General features: G+C 28.8%; 1 protein-coding gene across 1 annotated transcript; it reads right to left on the bottom strand.

Annotated features, from left to right (window-relative positions):
• Positions 1 to 7,008: 7,008 nt before the first annotated feature.
• On the bottom strand, positions 7,009 to 23,493 carry LOC111038792 (pickpocket protein 19-like). Its single transcript, XM_022322027.1, is given in 10 exon segments — positions 7,009 to 7,184; positions 7,384 to 7,505; positions 8,411 to 8,546; positions 8,975 to 9,028; positions 9,688 to 9,982; positions 11,418 to 11,574; positions 12,351 to 12,493; positions 14,871 to 15,030; positions 22,640 to 22,843; positions 22,922 to 23,493. Coding segments are annotated over 10 exon segments (1,542 nt in total). The 5' UTR covers positions 23,017 to 23,493.
• Between the last annotated feature and the right edge of the window lie 1,288 nt (positions 23,494 to 24,781).

Here is a 24,781-nt window from a genome sequence, read left to right as displayed (position 1 = left end):
AACCTTTATGTTCTACGATAATGCGAAACCATACATTATTAATTGTGAGAGGTATAGGTACCTACTGAAGTTAAATAAAAACATCATCGTTGGTTGCAGACCATTATAACGGAAACGAAATAATATGTTTCAGTATATTAATAAAATATTAATATAGCTCATATAGGTACTCGTAAATTATACATGATTATTTTGTTTGACGTTATGAAAAGAAAATATAATTATAGCGATTATGATTATTAAAATCAGATATGATTGCTAGTGCTGTGTTAAACTATTACATTGATTCTTTCGACGATGGTCGAGTTTAACCCTACGTATTTGGGGCGTATACAAACAAACACTTTTGTGGCAGTCTTATTCAGGTGTTTTTCCTTTGAATCTGATATGTCCATTGCCCACGGTATACAATAAACCTAAACTGACGTTTATAAGGTTCACATTTGTTTGACATCCTGGTTAAAATAATAGTGAATTTTGGATGGTATTAAATTGTTATTAATGTGTGTAAACTGTAAATAGAAAAGACAACGATTAAATGAACGGCAAATTTATAAAAAAATTCTTTATCGATGGACACTATCCGTGGTTTTCCTAAGTACCTACTTGGTTGATACAATATTATCAATATTAATATATTATACTATATGTCTACTTAGGTATTTCTCGTACATAAACCTTCCTATAGGAAACCTAACCTATGACTTACTCATACCCGAAGTAATGCCGTCAGTGTATCTGATAAAACGCTTTCACCTCGTTTTCAAGATGTTATAATGTCATGACTCAAGATGAGTTATGCTAGGTAACGTGACCTATTACAAACTTATTGAAGAAAATATTTTTAACCCTACAATGCATGATTTTTTTTATTATTATTATTATTTTCTTACTATCTTACTATCTTACTATCTTCGTGTAACTCTTAATTAGAGAAAAAAAAAATTTTTGACATTTTAAGTCCCCCAAAATAAAGACATTAAGTTTGTTGCCTGTGAGCAACACTATGCATTCGAAGTTCTCTACAGACTACAATTAATGAATAAAAAAACCATAACACAATGAAATAAAATTCAAATAATATTATAAATTATAATAGAAAAAATAAAAATAAATTATACAGCTCTTGTATAATAAAAACAAAATAAAACAAAAACTATCTGTATATAGAAACAATTTAAAACAAGTCATATTACTTATTATGATAGTAAAAAATTAAAAACGTACCAAACATAAATTGGATAGGGAAATATTATTCACCAATAAACTCATAATATGAGAAATAACCAATAGAATTATAACAATGTAAATACAACTTTTAAATAGCTAAAATAATAATAAAAAGAAATAAAAGTCAAAATAATATGAATGTTTTTCTATTTTGTATGATAATTTGTAAAACAAACTACTTTTTCCACAGCATAAACTTATGTCACATTTACTACATTTGATCCAAGTGTAACTATCACAACCTGGCATTTTACACCTGGTTTTTGTAGTTCTATCAATTGGCCAGTGTTGAATTCCATCAAGTCTTACATCTTTAGTCGGTGCTACTTCTCCTTTTTTTGTTCCTAATTTTTTTTTTTTGTTCAATATTATTTTCAATTTCCCTCCGTTTTGGTGTTATAACTTGTCCATCTTTACACAAAGATATTGCTAAGTCTTTTCTAAATTGCACTAAAGTCATTGACTTATTTTCACCTTTGTTATTTTTTACCCTTATTTTGTATTTTAGATTAATAACTACCTTGGATTAGCTAGGCACTAACGTTATACTTCTGTAGGTAATATCTTTGTCTTATATTTGTGTTACGACACAAAAATAATTCACAAAATACTTTTATTATAAAATGTATTGCTTAGTTGTAATAGCTTACAAGTCATAATGTAAAGGTGTAAAGCAATTCGGAGATTTCAATTTTCTTCATTACGAGGTGTAACGGAATGACCCGAGCAAATGACTGCTGTCCTAAATTCTAATCAATATTTAAATAGTTCGATACTTCAATATTTATATACGCTTGAGTTATTTACAACATTTAATTTGTATTCATAATTTATAAGTGCCTGCGATACAAGTACAGTTTATATTATTTTTTATTTTTAATACTGAAAATCAAAAAATTTAAATTGTAGATCATATTTATAATTGGGAAAATTCAAAATAGCCAATTTGTAAATCAAATTTTTTAGAACAAATTTGATGGTAAAATTGTTTATTTAAATAAAGTAGTTTAAACTTTAATAGATACAATTTGTTCAAATACCAATATATTTTTAAAATGTAATTAATTTGAAACTCAATGACTTTTATTGAAGTATTCTTTTAGGGAATTTCGAAACATAAGTATATTTATTAAATTATTTATTAAGTATTCATAAAATTTTCATAATTGCAGTCATATTATATTTAACAATAAAATAATTTTTTAGTTTTATTTGGTAGGTATTTCTGTTACATGCTGAATACTATTATAGTATAAAGTATACCTATTATAATGATGATATTATTACAATAAAATAATAATAACTATTATTTATTACATTTAAAAAAAAATAACAGTGCAATCGCCAATCAACTACGAAATATTAAATAATTATTTTGTCTTAAAGAATTTACCCTTCATTAATTCATTACACAGTAGGTGCTATATAATATCCCCCCCCCCCCCCAGAAAGCAGATTAATATAGATATTTTGAAAATATTATCATTAGATACTTCCGTAGCATATAGGTAGTAAATAACAATATTAAAACCAACGAATAATAATAATCATAATTTTTTATACGAATGCGGCGCAACGTGAAATGGTTGTTAGATAACCCGAAGAAAAGAACACTAAATACTTAGTCCAAAGACTTGAAAACTGGATTCTAAGCGCAAAATAATTTAGCATAGACAAATTTGATTAAATTAAATTAAATTCATATTCAAATGTTGAATACTGTTACATTTCGGCTTACTTATAACATTTACGCTTTATTTTGTTCCAAACATAATATTTATTACATTAATATATTATGTAACTTTGTATAATAGTGAATGTGGATTTATTTTCCTCTAATATTTAGGACTTTTTTTCAATTACTTTTTATATATTATTCAATAACATTTTTTGATATTATAGTATCCATTTTGATAGCAATAATACATCCTTTCTTTAGTATAGGTATTAAAAACTAATATAAATTATTTTAAGTGATAATATATTAATTCGTTTTTAAAACGTATTTGTAAATGTCAACACTAGTCCACAGATATTTGATAATACAAATAGTTTATTACTGTACAAATCTGTGAACTAAGTTGTAGAACTCGAAAAATAAAAATGAAAAAGTTTAAGAGATCCACCCGAGAATTAATATATAGTTACACTGGACCATACTGTAAATAATAACTAATTATAACTGTATTAAACATTTTACAAATTAACTCAAGTAAATAGTGTTCTAATTATGCCAATAACTTGAAAATAGCACTTAAGATACTACAATTTTGAATTGATTAAATAAAAAAATAAAAATTGATTTTGTTAATAAATCTGGGTTTGCGAATAAATTTCCGTTTTTCTTATATTTTTCTATTATTCTAATACTTTCATTTTAACCTCTCCAGATTACCATCTAGATACAATTTGATACCAGAAACCACTCTCTAGGTGGAAGATCCATGTAATTTTCCAATTATATAAAACTGTAGTGATTAATACATGGTGAATAAATACATTAATCGCTCAGCTTAGAACCTAAAAACACCTTAAATAATCATTGTAAAACTATATCATGCTATGAGTACCGGTGGGTAGAATTCAAAATACCCATTTTCTAAATCTTCTTAATATATTCTTCTTTGTTTTCTGAATTTGGAACGAATCATAGGGTGATCAAATATGTTAGTTGGGTAGGTATTATAATACATATTTAATGTGCCGTTTCGTGGTTGGCTATTGTGGACACTTGATTATTAGATATAAATATTGAATGCACAATCATGACTAAATTATGGTTCAGAACAAAATGCTTTAAAATCAGTGGTGGTAAATGGGTGTAGAGGAGGGTATAGATCTCCACGTGACCTTTTCTTTAATGTTTAATATCTGATAACAATCAATTATATTTTTAATAACCAAATAGTAGGCACACGTTGAAAATTCAGCCATATCCCCCTCACAACAAAATCTATTGACCGCCACTGTTTAAAATATAGATGTGATTATGATTTTCAAAAGAGACAAATATGTTCTTATCCACAAAATTATTTTGTCATGTTATGTTTATGATGAAATATGCACTAAGACACCAACATAAAGAATCCGCTTTTCAAAACTGAAAATGTCATAAAAACTAAAACTAGAAAAATATGAACAAAAAACTTGTGTTATTTTACTAGATATTTAATGTAATTGATTTGTACTGCTCCTAATAAACCAACAAAAATGTGTAATTGTATCAATAAATAAAAAGTTTAATCATAATGTATTTTCGATTTGTTCGAACAATTTGCTATTCACTCTTATACTATATTATAATCATCATCTCTTAATCATAATTGAACCATGATATTAACTTCAACAAATGTATGCTTATAATAATATTACGTGTTAGTAAGATTATATTTTTAAATTTCGAATTATAAATAGGTTATAATAAATTAATGGTTTAATCTAAAATACTTTTTTTTCTAAAATAGGAGTAAATAGTATTTTTGAACTATTTATATAGCCATAAAAAATGTTCGTTTTAAATTACTGTCGATCAATAATTTTTTGCCGAATTAAAAAAAACTTGAAGATGTAATAAAAGGTCCACATAAATTGTTAATAATGAATTTAAAAAAAAAAGGTTATTCTAAGTCCTCAATAATTTTTTATGATTGAGGTTAGAATTTTGAAGAAATTTATCAAAATTGAGAAAATGTACCTACTATTTTTCAGTTAAAAATTAACAAAAATGTTTGTTTTTAAACCTTAAGTTTAAAAATTGAATAGAAGATTATTCATAAGTTTTTCTGCTTTCAACAATAAAAAACGTTTACCGGGAAGTTACATTAATTTATTATGAACATTCAATTTAATATGTATTCACAACAGGATAAATATTTATTCACCGATACATTAACGAATTCCATCAATTGATTTTTGATATTTTGTTGTAATTAAAAAGAAATTACAGTATTCATCACTATATTGAAATATTCATAACAATAAATTTTTATATTAAATTTTCTAAGCATGATAGTACAATTATTTTGTTATTTTGTTTAGAAGCGTCATTGTGGGGGGGGGGAAGGGTGTGCAAAGGCACCACTAATTTATAAAATGTTCACAATTGGCCCGCCATTAATACTCCAACGCGCCGTCATAATTAACTTATACATTATGATTTCTTATATAGGTAATATAAATGAAATATATATAGTTTTCAAGTTTATGTAAATCTTCGGTTTATCAGGTTTATTAAATATACTTTATTCGCTTTTTTTCAAACAATAGAGCAATGGCTTTAGCTGGTTGCTTTAATTGCTTAAAACTTATAAGCTTTTAATTCTTTGAATTTCTAGCTATTTAAAAGTTGAATTAATCGTTATGAGTTTCATTTCGAATTATAAAAGGGAAGGAAAGAATATTTACATAGGTTTGAGAAGGTTACCAACATTTATTTTTTTTAATGGCCTGGTGAAATGTCAAAATTAGCTTGCTTAAAAGTTTACACATCCAGAAAAAATACTGAAATTACGCCCTTGATTTTGTTGTTTTTTAAAAATTGTATTCGTTATTACTTAAGCCTTCAAAGTATATACAGTTAAATATTTTCGGTAAGATTAATTCAATCTACTGTTGGAATAAATTTCATTAATAGGTAGCAATAATAAAGTAAAATATACCCAGGTCCAGACGTACATGCAGTAATATAAAAAAATAGGTTGACAGACTTTTAACGGAATCGTTTTTCGTACACAATGACTTTATATCATTCAATTCAATTTTAAGTATTAAACAATTACAGCAAGTGTGCAGTAAATCAGTACCCACTTGACTCTCGATGAAAATATTATATTTCTCACTTGTTAGGTCTCCCTTAGAATTTAGTTCTACGGTTTGGTCACCATAAAATGTACAGTATAAATTTCTTAAATTGACCTGTAGTAAATTAAATTCAACTGTTGACCGAGACTCATATCAATTTCAGTCAATCCATCTGGGTGTGCTTTATGTGAAATCAGAAGAAGTGTCGCAGACTTGATGTTTTTATATGACTTACTGAACGGTAACGTTGAATAAGTCGTTGATTCCTTAGAGCTTATTTTCATGGTTGGTTTTAACTTTGGAAATCACGGTACGAGGTCACAAAATCTATTCGTAGTCCTATCTCATACCACCAATTATAGTTCCGCATTTTTTCCCAGAGTACTTACTCTGGCTAAAAGTGTTGCTAATAAAATCGACTTTTTTTTATGTCACGCAGTTTTCAAATATAATGTTTATATAGCATTAAGTTCTGCAGTAAATTAATTTTTAATTTGATCAATTACTTTCTTCTTTTTATTTGTATCTTCTCTGTATCATGTTTTTCTTTTTTGTTATTTTGTCTTGTAACTGTATTTTTATTGTTCTAGTCTCAACATTTGTTTCTTATTTATTTTTTTTGATGAAAATGTATATGTATCATATTAAGTATTCACTACTATTGTCTATTTGTAAGTTTAGCGTTGTAACTTATTATTTACACTGTATTATTATCAAAATCTTCTAAAGGGTCCTTACCAGTTTATTAAAAATAAAATCAATCAGAAAACTGGACAATATAAATAAAATGCGCTTTATGTCTCTATAGTCTATATATTGTACAATTAAACGATTCACACTTTGTAAGTTTCAATTTATATTAATTTAAAACCGAAATCATGATTTTTTCTTAAGACATATCTTTTACTAGCATATTTGCAAATCTTTGGTGCATATAGATAGTTATTTTTTAGTGCGTATAATTTTAAGTCTTAATAATTAAGATCGCTTATATGGAACAGTTGCATCTCGTCAAGCTGGGTTATTGTTTAACTTGTAGTTGTTGTAGAGTTTTTTGGCAAGCACCAAGACTGACTTGTAGATCACGTAAAGGATTTCCACTATACTGACTAGGCTGCAACCCAGAAACAGACTGGCTACTCCACCAAACGACACTGTTGAACATAAAATTGTTTGTTATTATTATTTATTATATCGTATCCAAAATAACGATTACGCTACTTCAGTCTAATATAATTCGTTCAAAACTTTTGATGCCGAATTAATTTTAAAAAGTAAAAGATGTTTATGTTCACAAAAAAAAAATTAAAAATATAACGGTATCTATTCTAGTTTACCTACTAAAATACATACCCAACAAATCTTGAGTGGTATACCTCATGGACCGACGATAGCTTGTAGCATACAGTTCTCTGTAATTGACTTCCAGGAGTACATCGTATCTCGAAGACGACGGTTCTTTATGAATTAACTGTCTAAAAAAATTAAGTTATATTGTTTAGATTTGCGTCTATATGGGAAAGTTTTATTTAGTGATATACCGCGTCCACACACAATGCATTACATATTTTGGGTTATGTGGACGTGTAGTAGGGGCTATGGAGAACAAAATTGCTCTGGTTAAGTTATGAGGTAGGAAAGTATCTGGAACTTTAATTGGGGTATCAAGGGAGAAGCATCTTACTTCCATGTCCTTGGTTCAACTCCTTATTCCCTCTATTAAGCAATTCCTAAGTACACTTCTGCTCTTAAGATTAAAATGATTTTTAGTAAAATACTAAAATGTGGTAGGGTTGTAATAATTACACCTAATATTGTATAATAACACTTTCGCTGTAGGGAATATATCATAGTTTCTGTCACAATATTTTGATATTATATTATTACAAACTATGTTTTTCATTATTATATAGTAATTATTAATATAACAATACGTAACTAGACCTTTGAATCCAACTAAAATTATTTTTTAGTACATTTATGACCTTTTTTTATAGCATTAGGTACTTATAAATCTTAAAATTCATATTATTCTATATAGGTTATGTTTTATCCCTGTATTTACCTACCGTATACTATACTGTATATATATACACAGAACGATGTTTATTTGAGCTCACTATTAATTTTTTTGTAAGTCTCCTATATATATATTGTATTGGGAAATTTAATTTATTTTTAAACATAATATGTAGGTATTTTATTATTGACCTACACAAAATATTTACTATGCAATAATCATTGTGGATAATATTCAAACGTGCGTACATACTAAGGTGCCTAAGGTGTGTAAATGCTTATAACTTATAACATATCACCTAAATTATTATGAGTTATTAATAATAATTAAATATTAAAGCACATCGATGATAGGTATTACCTAATTTCATACCGGAGCTCGGTTGTATACGTAATAAACGAACAAGGCGGTCTGCAACTGCAATTCATGGAAAATGGTATGCTCCATTCGGGAAACCCTGGTTCATCTTCCGTGATTTTGGGGTTGCGTTGAAGTACTAAATAACGAACAATATCGTTACTGTAGTGTGCCATTATAGATTAATATTATATTGATATTAAGTTTTTAGTAATTATTATCAAATATTCAAATAGGTATAGGTTTTGATACTAAGATTGTGATTATTGTATTGAATTTCATCAAAGGTACCTACATTGACAATTCATTATTTAATTTAATACATATTTTATAATATCCAAAATAGTCTTGACTTATTAAAATGTATTTCTAATATCATATTACAATTAATACTTAATATACACCTAGGTAAGTTATCGTTTTGTATTTGAACTTAAGCTTTTAGAATTAATGTCTTAATCGTTTGATTAAAATATATTGGTTTATAACATGATTATAGGTCCATATCATATAACTATAATTATTAATAGTTGATACTTAATAATTTCGTAAGATTTATGCCCTTACTATCGTTCGCAATCAAACAAGGTATGTGTTCAATTCCACAATGGCTTCCGAGACCTATGTAAAACAACAACCATACAAATATTAAAAATTAATTTACATAACATGTAACTATTAAGTAATCTAAAGTGTTTAATACGTTTTTTTACTGGGTTGTATTTGAATGAAAAACCAAAAACACCAGAATTAGATCGTATCTCACCACTACTAGGGCTTCTATAGGGGCGGTTGCATAAGCGTATGGGACGGAAGGCGGTCGTAATGGACAATCAAGACATTGAAAAGTATCAACTAGTTTTGTTTGTTTATTTCAATACATTTTCAGTTTACATTTATTGTTCTTTGTTTAATTTGGAGTTATTTATAATTAGGCATTGTACCATGCTATATTTTTTTTTAATCGGATCTGAATACGATTACCGCGTAACTTACGATTTACCCGAGTTCAGGGTGTGTACAAATGAGTGACGTATCTAATGGCGGTATTAGGGGGTTTTGACACCCCTCCCCCAGCCACCCTTAAGCCATGTAATATCAAATTAATACATACATCGAACTATAAAGGAATATTTATTTTATTTTATACTTCAATAAGTGTCAAAATATTTTGAAAATAATTCCATAAATTGAAAGTACTAGTATAGTTATTTATTATAGTAGTATAGATATTTTTTTTATGATTTTCACGTCTAAACATCGTTAACAATTCACTGCACCTTTGTACAATTTGAAAAAGTACTGTGTACAGTTGCACGCCTCGTAGATGGCCCTCATCCTACACTTGATGAAACACGTGTCTTCATTGCTGCTCTTGTGAAGCAATGAGTTGAGATTCTTCGCCTTTGCTTTGTACAAGTAACACTGGCTGTTCTGACTGTCAAGACGGTCGAGCGATTCGTCTGCTTCTACTTGGGCCGCGCTCACCGATATCAGAGTGATGCGATCGCGTACGGCGTGAATCTTGTAGGCGGTCGCCACGTCCGGAAAGCCATCAGGAGGGTGTACCATCACCTGTTCGGGAAAAATACAGTGAAGAAAGCTCTTTTTACACCTTCATTATTCTGGCCCTGTTTAAAAGTCAACTTACATCTACCAATATTACTAAGGTAAAGCGCGCACAAAATAATTGCGCAAATACAGAATTTATTTAGGAGAAACGGTTGTTTAGCTCGTTACCATTAAAATGTTTATGGCGTAGATTATAATATTCACTCGCCCAACGAACATTTTTTTTTATGAAAAGTATGTCATTTTTAATGAATAAAATATGTTTGTACGTTTAGGTACACATTTAAGAGGACGCCACACCCTCATGTGTTGTCTTCGTCTAACAAATGTACAACATAGCAAAAACTGTTTTGCGCTGGACAACTTTTATTTTTTCGTATTTTTTATAATGGCTCCAAAGTTTCTGAACATATAGCGTAGAAAATTATCTATGTAACAGCGTGCATATATTTTAGATAACATAAATACAATAAAATTAATTTGCTTAGTTATTTACTTCTAAACATTTTGTTTTTATATTTTTTTTTCATTTGCTTAGAAAAAATGATTTTATAGTGTAAATGTATAATTATAAAAAAGCACGCTGTTACACAGATTAAGTTCTTCTTTACGTGTTGTGAAGATTGGATAATTCTACAGCAAATATGGTGCGAGAAAAGTTGTCCCACGCAAAACAGTTTTTATTATGTTGTACATATTTTGTTAGACAGAAAACACATACGGGTGCTCTTAAGGGGTGATTTGATAATATTATTAATATTGAATAGAACTATGTAAGAAGTAAGGATAATACTAAGGCAGTAAGACAGATATCAAATAACTTCTTTACTAAATAAAATACAACAAGATTTAATCACAATTCAGGTTTAGTTTGAAACATTTTTCAATTCAAACGTTCAACGCGGCACTGGTACCTATATTTAAAAGTTCCAAATATCAGAATTTGAATTTATGTTTAATTTAAACATAAAAATAGGGATAGTATGCTTAAAAAATCACTCTATAGGTTTGTGTAATTGGTTTACGGGCCTATAAGTGCCTATTATAACTTATAAGCCATTGTTTTTTATATATTATACTACGCCATGAGGTGGAAAAAAGTATTATTCTATATTTCTATTATAGACCAAATTGTTTGTTATAGGCTATAACTTATACCTATATTGAGCCACCGGACAATTGTTTTTATATTGTGCATTAGGCAGTTTTTTCGATGTTGTGCCAACCTTCTACTGTTTATTTTAAATATTAAATTGTGATAGTTTACCATCGAGCTAGATGGTATTATTTATATTTTATATAGTAGGTCAAAAGTGATTAATTGTTCAAGAAAAATATAATGTCTTAAATATTTCATACAACAATTATAACCAAATATAAATTGAATATTCTGTGTCATGAAGGTACTCAAATATAGCATTCACGTATTCCAACTTACGTTAAAGCCTCTCCTGCGATTGTCAGTGGGAAAAAATTCGTGGCTCATGTTGCTCATGATTAATTTTAGTCCGGTCTCTTTGCCTGCGGCGTTGTTTCGAAGTGGAATGAGTACTCCATCCGGCCCAACAAACGGTGGATTAAAATTACTTTCGTTACTATAATAACATGATAATTTTTATTGTTTGTGAGCAAACGATGGAATAAAAAAAGGACTAATCGTTGATATTATCTATGCCATTAATTGGTGATTTAATTGTTCCAAGATTAGCACCTATTAATATCTGGGTAGACAATCACACGCTTGATATTTCTACATATAGACTTGACTTGGCGTGGATAGGCCCCTTCAATGAAAAAAACGACCAAACCAAGTACAGCAGTACTAGTACCACTAAAGAAGAAAGGAATGTGGACTTATGGACAAATCTTAGATTTATGAGACAACTTTGAATTTCGGTGATAGCACAACTCGTCACTAATTTTGATGGTTATACACTCTTGAATCATCTATACACAAAAAATTCACTAGCTAGAGTGCTCTTGACTTTTAATACCAATAATAATAATAAAGACTTTGCGTAGCTATATTAGCTTTATTTATTGTTGTTTATTGTTGTGTTGTAATGGCTATAAGAGAAAAAATTCACATAACAATAATTTTAAAAAAAGTAGCTGCTAGGGAATATGACAACGGCGACGATGTAATTATGATGATCATGATGATAATAATAATTATAAAGAAGTTGTAAATCATTTAATACATCGAGAAAAAAGGCCTCCAAGAGATTGGGAGTGAACAAAGCTGCCTATCACGGGGTTAATAATTACACCCATATTTATATATAGTTTACAGTCGCTGCACATTTAGTTGTAACTCATAGCCTGGAATTAATTATTTTGCATATTGCATAATTTAGGTAGTGGTACCTACCTTGTACTCCTCTCAGCAGTTTGGCTGTTGAATGAATAACAAAACCCTTCTTCGGTACGTTGAAACCGCAGGATATCTTTGCATTTGTACGTTACGCCTCTCCAAAAGCATTTTATGAATATGTCATCTATGGATGGTGCCAACTATATGTTGTAATACATTTTTTTCAATGTGTTAGAACGCACAAATCAAAAAATTAAAAATTAAACTTAAAAGACGATGAGAATCACTGTATGCGCCTTCATTATCTACTACTAGAAGTTTGAGTGATTAAGAGGGGGGGGGGCAGGGCAAAGCTTCAACTAGTCACGATTTAAGAAAATGTATGAAGGATCATAATATCATAATCAAATCATAAAAGAGTAAAATGTAATTTATAATCGTTTTTCTGAGCCTGTGCGAAATGTTCCAACATTATTGAGACTCACATAGTCACTTGTATACGAAAAGAACACGACAGATGTATCCAAGTAGTATCTTTAAACTATGTTCGTTTTTTACCTACCCCCTCAAGGGTGAACGATAAAAAAAAATTCGGAGAGGAAAATATGATTTATATTTTAAGATATTTTTTGTCGTCACCACTTGGTAATCAGTATACATAGTGATATCGGTCACGGGGGAGTAGCTGGTTACACAAACACACGATAATCGTATTGTTATTTTTGTTTTAATTATTATTGTCTTGTGAGTTATATAATGTGTAGATTAGCAGCGCCCTATCGCACATCTCCGAGCCGGCTCCGCGATTAAATTTTAACACGGCCGCCATGATCCAGTAATAGTTCTCTCTACGTGGTCGCGGCAATACCGACCCGAGAAGTTCGCAAATTGCTGTTTTCTTTTAAATTATATCTTTTTTGCCGTCCGCGAATCGTCGGTTATTTAATATTATATTGAATTGTCATCGTAGTGGCGCTAATAGTTTTTTTAATATCGTTTTTAATCGTCGTGGCACAGATCGCCACCAGAGATTTACACTTAATTTTCAGTGCGCGAATCGCCGTGTTTTTCATATATTTTATACTTTTTACCGAGGCGCATATCACCGGTATTTTTAATTTTATCTTATTTTTCGTGATGCAAATTTGTCATTAATAATATTATAAATTATTATATCGTGGACGCGAATCGCTTCAAATTATTATATAGTTTGGTTTTTTTTGTATTATTATTTACCAGGCACGTTTGCCTGTTATACATATTTATATTTTATTAATGTTTAGGCGCTAATCGAAAATTATTATAATATGGTTTTGTGAGTGTTATTATTATTATTATAACATAAGTACAGCCAGTACAGGACCAGCAGGCCAGTCAGCGCTCCACAAATTGTGAGTTATTTTTATTATTATTATTACATTTACCTATTCCCTATTTGAGTTGTTAAGCCTAAAGGGCCATATATTTTATTATTAATATTTGTGTCAGAAAGACCATATTATTTGTATATTATACTTATTTATACAGCTCTAATAGCTGCCTTTAGCAAATTTATAATTTATTCTGTTTGACCATAAGGGCCATAAGGGCCTTCTATAATATTACTATTTTTTCCTGTTGGACCAGAAGGGCCATATCGTATTATAATTCTATTCTGTTGAGCTAGAAGGGCTGTGAATTATTTATGCATTTTTATACCATTATTGTGTTGCTGTGATTTATTATATTATTTATTGTATATTAAAAAGCATCTCATTTTTACCAGCAAGCGTGTTACCATTTTTTTTTTTATATGTTTAATTTTATGCACACACACATAACACACATTAGACACAAATACACTTAACTATACAACATGCACTACGTAGCTCGACAGTATTTGCCCGGCAACCCCACCACTACTTAACTGTTCGAGGTATCACAACACTACACACCCAGCTAGTCCTCCACATATTTAGACACTAGGTGGCTAGGTGTTACGGTGTAAATAAAGTTGGAGTATTATTATTATATGCTCTCGGCCCTCACATTATTATTATTAATTATGCATTTAAATTGTCATTTAGCATCATAACTTTATTATAATATTATGTCTTTAAAATTTAAGTTCATAAAAATTATTAATGAAAGGTCGGCCAAAATGGTGCAGATTGGGTTTCAAGGTTTCGCAATCACCTACTGCTGGTAGAACGATATTTTATTAATACATTCTTGGAGGGCTACATTATAAGCTAATACTAGCCCATCATTAGTACATAATATTAAAAATGCTGCTATTAGACCACGATGTAGCCCCTCAAAAATACATTAATAAAATGGCGTTCTAACAACAGTTATAGTATAAGAAATATATTGTCAATCTGGGTTTATATTATTAGATATTTGATATTTTGTCAATATCAATTTGCAAATTGTGAAACTCAATTTTCAACATTTTGCAATTAATTTTCAGAATATTGACACTGGTGTAGAAGGTTACTGTTACGGATGTGTTAAACTGGAATTCAATGATATAAAATCATTGCATACCAAAATAAATTAAACATATTATTAACTTTTATTTCCGACGTTTCTTACTTTTAACATGAGATCAGATATATCATCCAGGGGTATATTGACCAGAGATGCATTTTTAAGAATATAATATAGAATCGTGTTATGCGGGAATTGCATCCTTGCAAGTGCCATCAAAGAATTTGTCCACTTAGTTCTCAAGTCAGAATCGTTGGAATGCTTACTGAAAACAAATAAAATAGACTACCTATTTCATCAAGTTATTTAGTATTCTCGTAGTCAGTACAAAAAAGTGAGCTACGCAATTAATGTTTTAAACTTAATATCATAATCATACCAATAACCATAATATATGAATTTTAGATTGAGTATGCAGCTTATTTATACTTCATAGTTCGTAGTATAGATACCTATTAGATAGGTACCTACATAATTCTAAATACAGATATGACTCCACACATGTGTCTATAATAGTCAATAACATCAAACATGATAATAATATGTATATTGAAAATTTTTTTTTTAACAATATACAATTTTTCAGAATCGTTGCATAAGCATACCAACTATTAACTACAGTATTATTATTATGTAACTAAATATTAAGTACAAGGTATACCTACCTAGTAAATATGTGCAATTTGCATCTCAGATACCTTTTACTAGTAATCAATATAGGTACCATATATTTCATAAATAAGAATTGTATATTTTTATCTAGTACCTTGTATCTAGTTTTTAACTTTTAGAATGTACCTATTGATTTTACAATGACTAAGTTTTTTATGTGTCCGTCGTCACTTTTTGGAGAAATAAAAATGCTTAGATTTTCTACTTCAGCATCTTTTTTGGTTTGAAAGTGAGTCAAGTTAGAACTTTGTTGGATTAAAAGTAAAAAATCAGGTAAGTTTATGTAGCTCTGCTGTACGTATAGTCTGTTCAAAATGAGATCGGTACGAGGAGGCGATCAGTTTTCATCGGCGGCAGGCCACTTGTTGATTCAACTTGTCGATTCAACTTGTCGTGTTCTCTCGAGACTCTTCGGTCGCCGCCCGTGCTTTCGGAGTACTTGGTATATGTGCATTGTGCGTACGTGCGTCGTGCGTCCCTACCAGGTATACACAAAAAATAGGTAAATGAATATTGGGTATTTGAAATGAATAGCCCCAAGGAATGTATGTCCCGTGACCCGTATTACGACCATAATATGTATCAATAAACATTGATAAAATAAAATAAATAAAATGTATTTTTAACGAATTCAATGCATTATTGTGCTTCACTCTCTGTGTTGACGTCTCGTGTTACGCTCCGTCCTTTTATCTGTGATTTTTGTTCCTTTTTGTACGTTTTTTAACGCTTTATTTTAACTAATTTACCACAAGTGATCGTGTGGATATGATGTCTGAAGTGGACAATGTGGAGGAAACTATTTCTCCAAAAAGAAGAAATGTTCAAGGAAAAGTGAGTAAAATGTTATGAATTCTAATATACTGGTAGTGGTTTGGTTAAGTTAACCGCCGTCACTTGTACCGTAAATGTAAATACGTACTTTAAAAGATGACATAGGTATAAAACACTGACTACTTAAGTATCTATTTTTTGGTGGAAATTTAGTCTTCAGATGACCATGATTATTAATATGTACAAAGACATTAAATTAAGACCTCCAGATATATCAATAAAGCTAATGGTTAATGAAATTTCGAAAACGGTGGGTATGGGTCGTACTTCTATCAATTCAATTATTACTGAATACAAAACAACTGGAACTGTTACGTCTCCAAATAAAACACGTTGTAAAAAGTGTTTATTTGACAAATGAGACGATTTAGATCGGAATGCGCTGCGTCAGAAAGTTCATTCCTTTTGGTTGAAAAAAAATTACCGACTATCGATAAAACTTTACAAGCTGTCTTGGGCGCCACGAGGGGGGTGCAAAGGGCGTGCCTGGAAATAACCTTTTCAGGGGGGGGGAGGTGTCAAATACCACGGACCACCCGTACCGATCTCATTTTGAACAGACTATAGGTTATAAGTAGGGCCCGGATTTAAATGCACTTAAAACTATACAGATATGCTCTAAAAAATAGCCAAAAATGCCCTTAAAAAATGCATTTTACCACAAAAATGACCTTAAAAATGCCATATATTTTTTTTATATACAAATTGTAATTTATAAATGAGACATAATAATTATTTTATTAAAAAAAAACTGAAAATTTTAAATATTGACTGATATGATGTCGACATGCATGTTTTGGCCGTTTTAGAGGAAATATTATTCATTCTAAACATCTACAGTCAATAATAGATTAAGATAAGATAAAAACTAAATCGAAAAAAAAAATGACAATTTGTATAGGAAAACCCGATAAACCTTCTTAAATATCAAGAAAATAATTTATCTTTAGATATTTTTTTGAATATTCCAAGTTTTATATCTATTTTGAACAAATATGCATTAAAAACCAACAAAATGACCCAATAATGCTAAAAATGCTCTAAAAATGAAAAAACGTCGAAATATGCAAAAAAATGCAAAATAAAATTTGTAGCTTTCAAACCCTCGTTACATGGAACGAATTATGTACTTAGAAAGCATTGTATATGATCAACCAAAAAAATATGCACTTTGCATTGAAATCCGGGCCCTATAGTTATAAGTGTATCACTCTGTAATGAATAGTATTAAATATAATTCTATTATTTTACATCATTGTATGCGAAAAACAATTCTGAGTGAAGATGGTCTGTCAGCCTATAATATTAATTTTTAACTTAGTATATTTAATGATATTATTGTGCTTTAAGTAATTTATTTAATTTATCTTAAATAATACAATTTTTTTTACAGTTTTGAACCAACGACGCCGCGGAAACTGCTTTCGCAATGCTTCCGCGAATATTTTAAATTATTATAAAATAACTTTAACCATAATTCTTGGTTATTTAATAATATTTTATTTCGTTCAAATTTGAACATAAAATAACTATACAAAAAAATTGTGTTAGAATACTTTTTTTTAGATTTATTGGTTACCAAATTGACTATTTATGTACAACTTTGATTTAAATATTTGCTGTAAAAGTTTAACATTTATAAATATTTAACTACAGAATAAATTGTACATTTTAATTTCATACATTTTGTCAAAATTTGAACTTTAAATCTATACTATTATATGAAATTATAAGGGGTTTTCCACGACCACGCTAACCGAGAAAACTACTGAACCGAACTGAACTGTTATACCCGACACTCTGTTGAAGGTTTTAGTACCATTTTTGTCAATAAAAAATAAGTGTAAAGGTATTATTAATTAAAATAAACGTGTAAATTGTATACCTATACCTTTTAAGTAAGAAATAGTTGCTGGCTGAAAATAAATAACAATCAAACTCCACAACCACAGATGCTTCTAGGCTGGTCGGTATCGACGTGGAATACTAAACAATTATTATAAGTATTTACCTCAGCAAAAAACATGGTGTTACATTAGATTAGTTATTGGTTAAAAATAACTAATAACTAATCGAATTTTCACAAATTACTTGCTAAGATGGTTAAGTTGCACTTATAGCCGCTCATCGGCGTATCCACAGTCAAAATAAAAAGTAAAATAAAAATAAAAAATATTATTCATATAAAGTATTTATCTAGCTTGAGGTGCGATAATAAAAGTATAATATAAATAATATAATATATAATATGATATCCCATCAATGTAATAGGTAGCGCTTGAATAGCTAATAATGTTTAGAGCTTCGTACGTTAAATCTATTAAATAAAAAAGTTGCAATAAGCATCAATTTTTCTATTGACACAAGCGATATAATTTTTTTTCAACATTATATGAAGAATCCTTGGTGGTGACGCTAAATTTATATGGCTACATTACCACGGAAACGTGACTAAAAGTGGTCTAAAATAAAAATAATTATTTAAAATCCAGAAAATAAATAGCAAATTAATATCTGAGAAATCTTGCAATAGCAAAGCATTGCTGGGTCAGTTTTATATGAAACAAAATCGTGAGTTTGTATTTTCAATAGTTTTCAACTGCTATTGTTACAATATATCAGGAGATATGTTGTCGAAGAAAATCGAAGCATTTTTAATGGCCCAAAATGTGAAGACACACACAAAAAAAACAACTCAGTCGCTCCGCTCAGTATCTTCATAGTAGTTTTCAAAAGCGTCAAGAAAAATTAAAAAAAAAAAAAATTAAGGAAAACCTTGGATTTCGACAAAATTGATTTTTAGTTTAAGCCTTTAAAAATTAAATTTTCAAGGAATATTATAGTATAAAAATTTTCTTTTATAAAATATTATAGTATTTTCTCCCATAATTGAGCTATTTTTAGGCAAGCCTGGGCAAGTTAATGATAATTTTTGACGAGTTAAGTTAAATTGATAGAAAACATTTAAAAACATTTAAAGTTAATGGTTATCATTTTTTTTTAACTCAGTTAAGTTAAAAGTTATTTGAGAACTTATAATTAACCCAACTTAGGTTAAGTTATTTATTTTTTAAATATATATAAGCAGCTAGTTATATGGTATAAAATAATAAAAAGTAAATGTTTATATACCTTACCTATCATCAATAATAATTGTATTATATTTACTATTTAATTATTTACCTATAAATGAACGAAATTGGATTTGATTAAAAGTAACTCGTTTTATTTTATTAAGTTTATATCAATAAAAATCAGTTAAGTTAAATATTAAGTTAATGAGAATAAATATTAAAATATTAAAATGAATTTTTAACTTAACTTCAACTTTTTAACTCGTTTCTCGCCAGGCTTATTTTTAGACATAAGAATATATTCTCGTGTCAAAAGCTTGCAAATTTAATGCAATTTTCTCATAAGTTATTGTTAGTAAAAGATTTTTTTTTTAAAAGTTCCGATGATATTTTCTTACGAGCTTCTGAAGTTAGAATATGTTAACTGAATTCCCTCAAATCACGAAAATTTGCAAATTATTTTGAGTTAGAAATTCATAAAGTATTGTGTATGTTTATCTAAGATCTGAAAATTGAATACGAAATTCCCAATTAGTTTCCCTACATTTAACAAAAAAAAAAGTTTACCAGGAACTCATATACATTTTTTATGAACATTTGAATATAGACATTGAATATTCAGCCTTAAATTGATGAATTATCTTATAGAACAATTTTCTTATTTTGTTGAAATTTAAAAACTATTAACCGTAGTTACATGAAATTTTCACCAAATGTTTATTTCATCATTTTTTATACATGATATTTGACTAGTTTTGAGAAATGTATGAACATATTTGCAATTTTCAATTTTTTTTTATGATTGATTATAATATTTTATTCCCCGGGTAATTGAGTTAAAAATCTTGACAATTTAATACAAGGTTCTCATACATTTTTATAGTAGTATTTGAGATATATTCAAGATCCATCGATACTATTTTTTTTTATAAGTATTAAAATTCAAGATTTCACAAAATTTATCAAAATCTTAAAATTGTTTGGAAAATGTATAAAATGTTAAATTTTTATAGCCAAGGATTGAAAATTAAATACAACGATTCTCGTAAATAGTTCATATTGAATGTAACGAAAAATCAGTAAATACTATATTATTGTGTCTATTATTATATTTCATACACATAAATACATAATAACACTTTCAAATGCAAATGATTCGGGAAGCATTAATTTAACCTTCTGTAGAACCTACCAATGCCAACTAAATGCCTTAAATAACTTTAATTGGAACGATATAAAATATACTTAATATACTTTGCTAACAGCTGACAGATCGTCTTCGCTTAGAATAGTATTTTGTATACAACGATTTCATATCATTGAGTTCAAGTTTAACATATCCATTTCAGCGACTCCTCTATAGTCTAAACATCTAAACCTAATACCTTAATGACTTAATGTAGGTACATTTTTATTTTGTTGTTAAGATACAATAAATCAGATACATAGGTAATAGGCATGTACTTATAATATTTCAAAATGTTTTAGTTTATGCATATTTGTGTTATATTTGTGCATAATTTATTTTTGCTTTATAATTTGGTGTTGCTTATTTGTTCCAAAAATTTAATTTTTATACTTTAAGTTCTAATTACTTCTTAACACATCTTTACAAATATACAGAAGGCAAACCTACGATGTAAGATATCGGCTTATCATCAAAAAAAATATTATTACCTACGTATTGCAATAATGCTATACCTATTATCGTATAATGTATTTTATAAATTTAGGTAGATACCTAACTATACGTTTATATAATAATAAATTAAAACTAACATTTCTGTACCCAAGTATTAGTCAATAATTACCTAGTTAAACTTTTTTTTATAACATAGTGAATCATCGACAGTCAAGGTCTATCTACTGATGTTTATATAAAGAGATATAAAATATAAAGAATGTTTAATGTTTATTGGTAACCATGGAAATTCAGAAGCATACAAATGGCATACACTGGGTGATCCATTTAATGTAAGACACTCATTTTCGTCATCTTCATTCTCGAAAACATTTATTTTACGTAATTCTTAGTCCTTAGACCTATGTCATACTCACTAGGAACTAAACAACATTTTTGGAAAGTATTTTTATCAATAACATTTTTTAAAGTTCTTTCCTGTTTTGAACTATAACATAAGGACATTTTCAATTTTATGTTCCAAAGCAAAATATTATTCAGAGTAGGTATTTCAATCTATATCAAATTTTGAACAAGGGGGTAATATTAGTTTAAGTATTTTGTCTAAATTAAGGGAAAAGCGGACCAACATTTTGAGGTTTGCCTAAGCTCAACTTTAAATACGTATTAGTGATTGCTCTTAAGCTACTCGTCTAAAACACATTTTTTATAAATTTAATTACCCTACAAAATGTTTTAGGGAATCATTAATTCATATTTTCATAAAAAAGTTAAAAATTAAAAAATAATACCTAATGTAAAACATATCATATAGGTATATATACATATATATTTTAGGTTGAGATGGACACTACTTTTTAATAACTCAAAATTCCTTTTTAAAAGTATTTTCATAACCTATTAATGTTTTTTGAAATAATGTATTTCGTTAAATGAATCACCTAGCACCCTTATGGAAAATGAAAATGTATTAGTTTAATATTATTCAATTGATTATAAGTGGAAAGAATTAAAATTTTAAAATTAAAATATTCATCATGATATTTTAAGTATAATAATATGTATAAAATTAATTTAATGTTTAACAAAACAATTGCCTTTGAAATATAAATTATGAATTGAATATTCATAATTTGGTATAGTTTAAGATGCTTACAAGAAATTTGTCTAATTACTATAATTTCAAAAAATAAATGGGTACAATACAGAGATTTATCTGAGATTGGCAATTGAAAATCATAGGTACTAGTAGTTAGCCTATGAAATAAATAACTATGAGTTGAGCTCAGTCTGCAGGTGTACCTACCTTACATGCTGTTTTTTCAACATTATTGGGTGATTTTTTTACACATAATGCCATTTCTTTGAAAATCAAAAACTACTTTTAAAAATATACAAATAAGATCAAGATATTTTTAGATACATGAAGATATAAAACTATACTACTATACTAGAGGCTCCTTTTTTCCAAACCAATAGATACACTATACAATTTCATCTATTTAAATGATTTTGATATATAGTTTTTCCTCAATCCTGATTTACAGTTTTATTTGAACAGCTGAAATAAACTATTATCCACCTTTATTTGATAAACAAAATTTCTATTTTACATATTTCTAGAAAAATCAAACTAAATTAATTGTATATACTTAAGCACTAATTTGAGAGCCTTTGAATATATGATTTTGCTGATGGGACAAATAGTAACTGCAGGAAAATCAATCTTGGTGAGTGGATAACGAGGGTCATCAACAGCAATTTCCATTGAAGAGTAAGAATATTTCTCCCAAGACGCCGAAACCAAAATCACTATAGATATGCTGGCGACAATCAACAACAGTATCCACATAAATCTGTATGTACAATTTTAAATCATTTTAAACCCTCAAAAATATTAGTTAAATATTAAATCAGTCACATCAGTTTGATACCTATTAAGTGGTTTCTCGTCATTCTGGATAACATGCCTCAGCCCATGTATTGAACCGTTTTCACAGTAGTCAACCCAAATAGATTTTAGAGTCATGATTCATTACAATATTGTAACGTTGTTATATAATATTAGGTATACATTATTTTAGCTGAATTTAAAAATGGATTATAAACATTAGACACTAGACAAGTGTTAAATGTTACTGGGGTTCAAACAAAATATAAATGTGGAATATCAATAATTAAATATTTATTAAAGGGGTGTAGGGAAAGATGACATATTTTGATAAGGAATGAAAACAGTTTATAATTCAAAGAAAAGGGCACTATTGAAAAAAAAAACGATTATATATTGTAATATGTATATAAAAAGAGTATGCAAACATAATTTTTAATTATATTTAGATTGCATTAACTATGAAAACTATGGCCAATATTGCAGAATTTAATTTATACTGCACTTCAAAGAACTATTGTCGTTACCAGACAAATGTATGGTTGGTGATTTCACCTAGATTGGTATTTTTAGGAAATGTTCACACACTAAAAGTGCATGAATATATTAAATATAATATAAGCTAACATTCAAATATTCTATGAGTTTTACCTACATCTTAATCGTGTAAAAAAATTTGAATTCCCCCCCCCCTCTTATTCCAAATTCCTGAGCATTCCACTGAAAGCCATGCACATAATAGACCAGCAGCAGACTGCTGCAGCTTATACCACAGCTGCTTATACAGTTATACCGCGTAAAGACATTACACGGTATATGGTGGTATGCACTATATGCACACAATTTTTTGTGAGTTGGTACAACGTTCGTCTCTAGAGTCTAGAGTTGCGCTGGTTCGGACTTCGGGCGCCTCAGCTCAGCCATGGACAAGACGTATGCTCAGCTACTGCAACTTCGACCTCACCTGTCACTTGCTTACTCTTTGCACGCCCGTCGCTTCATCGTGTTCCGATAATATTCGTTACTGTGTTTTTGATAACAGTTTTACGTAAACAGTAAAAGAACAGAATCGACTATCGAGTGTACTTTCCAGTTTTCAAGTCGCAACGAACTACGTTTATACGCATTACGCATTACGCATAGACAATATTTTACGTCTTGTAATACACTAATACGTGCCCACATTCCAGTGTGTCGGCGCTGTCGCCGGGCTCCTTCGGTAACGAATATTATTTAAATAAATGTCATTATCGCTGTCTACCGATTAGAAAATCACATAATTCTATCGTCCGGTCACCTGCAAGTCGCAAGTCTACTATACATGTATTTATCATAAATAGTAACTTTTTCAGACTGAAATTTATTGAACTTGTATTGTGTGAAATAAACTAAATGTTTGAATAGCGATTATATTAAAGTAATTATATACCTATAGTATACACTAAAAAATTAAAACAATCTATATACTCTTAGTTACACAGATTATATTGTTTATATTGAGTTATGTATGTACTAATATATTTGATTTATTTAATATAGGTAATAATTTTGTGAATTTTAACCTACGTATGTACTTTATATTATGTAAAATACAAAGGTACTTAAACTAAAAGTGTCTAAATTTTGTGAGTTAAGTGTCTCCTCAGTTCATCCTTGTAAGATGTAATCACTTCATTCTGATAGTGTGTTCTTACTTCATCCTATCAAGACATCCAAAGGATATAAAAGAAGGACATCTGGACTTTCTATGAATATCCTCTGGCAGTCCTGAGGATAGTCCTGACCTAGAGCCATTAAAGTACATGCTATGGACATTAATTTGCTGTGTGGATTTATTTTTAATAATTAATAATATTCACACCCTTGCATCAATCTATCTAGTCCACCACTGCCAGTACTAGTT

The sequence above is a fragment of the Myzus persicae genome, unplaced genomic scaffold, assembly GCF_001856785.1.
Source record: "Myzus persicae strain clone G006 unplaced genomic scaffold, MPER_G0061.0, whole genome shotgun sequence".
NCBI classification, from domain to species: Eukaryota; Metazoa; Arthropoda; class Insecta; order Hemiptera; family Aphididae; genus Myzus; species Myzus persicae.
The sequence above is the reverse complement of the archived record's forward strand: the minus strand, read 5'-3'. Positions and strand labels throughout refer to the sequence as shown.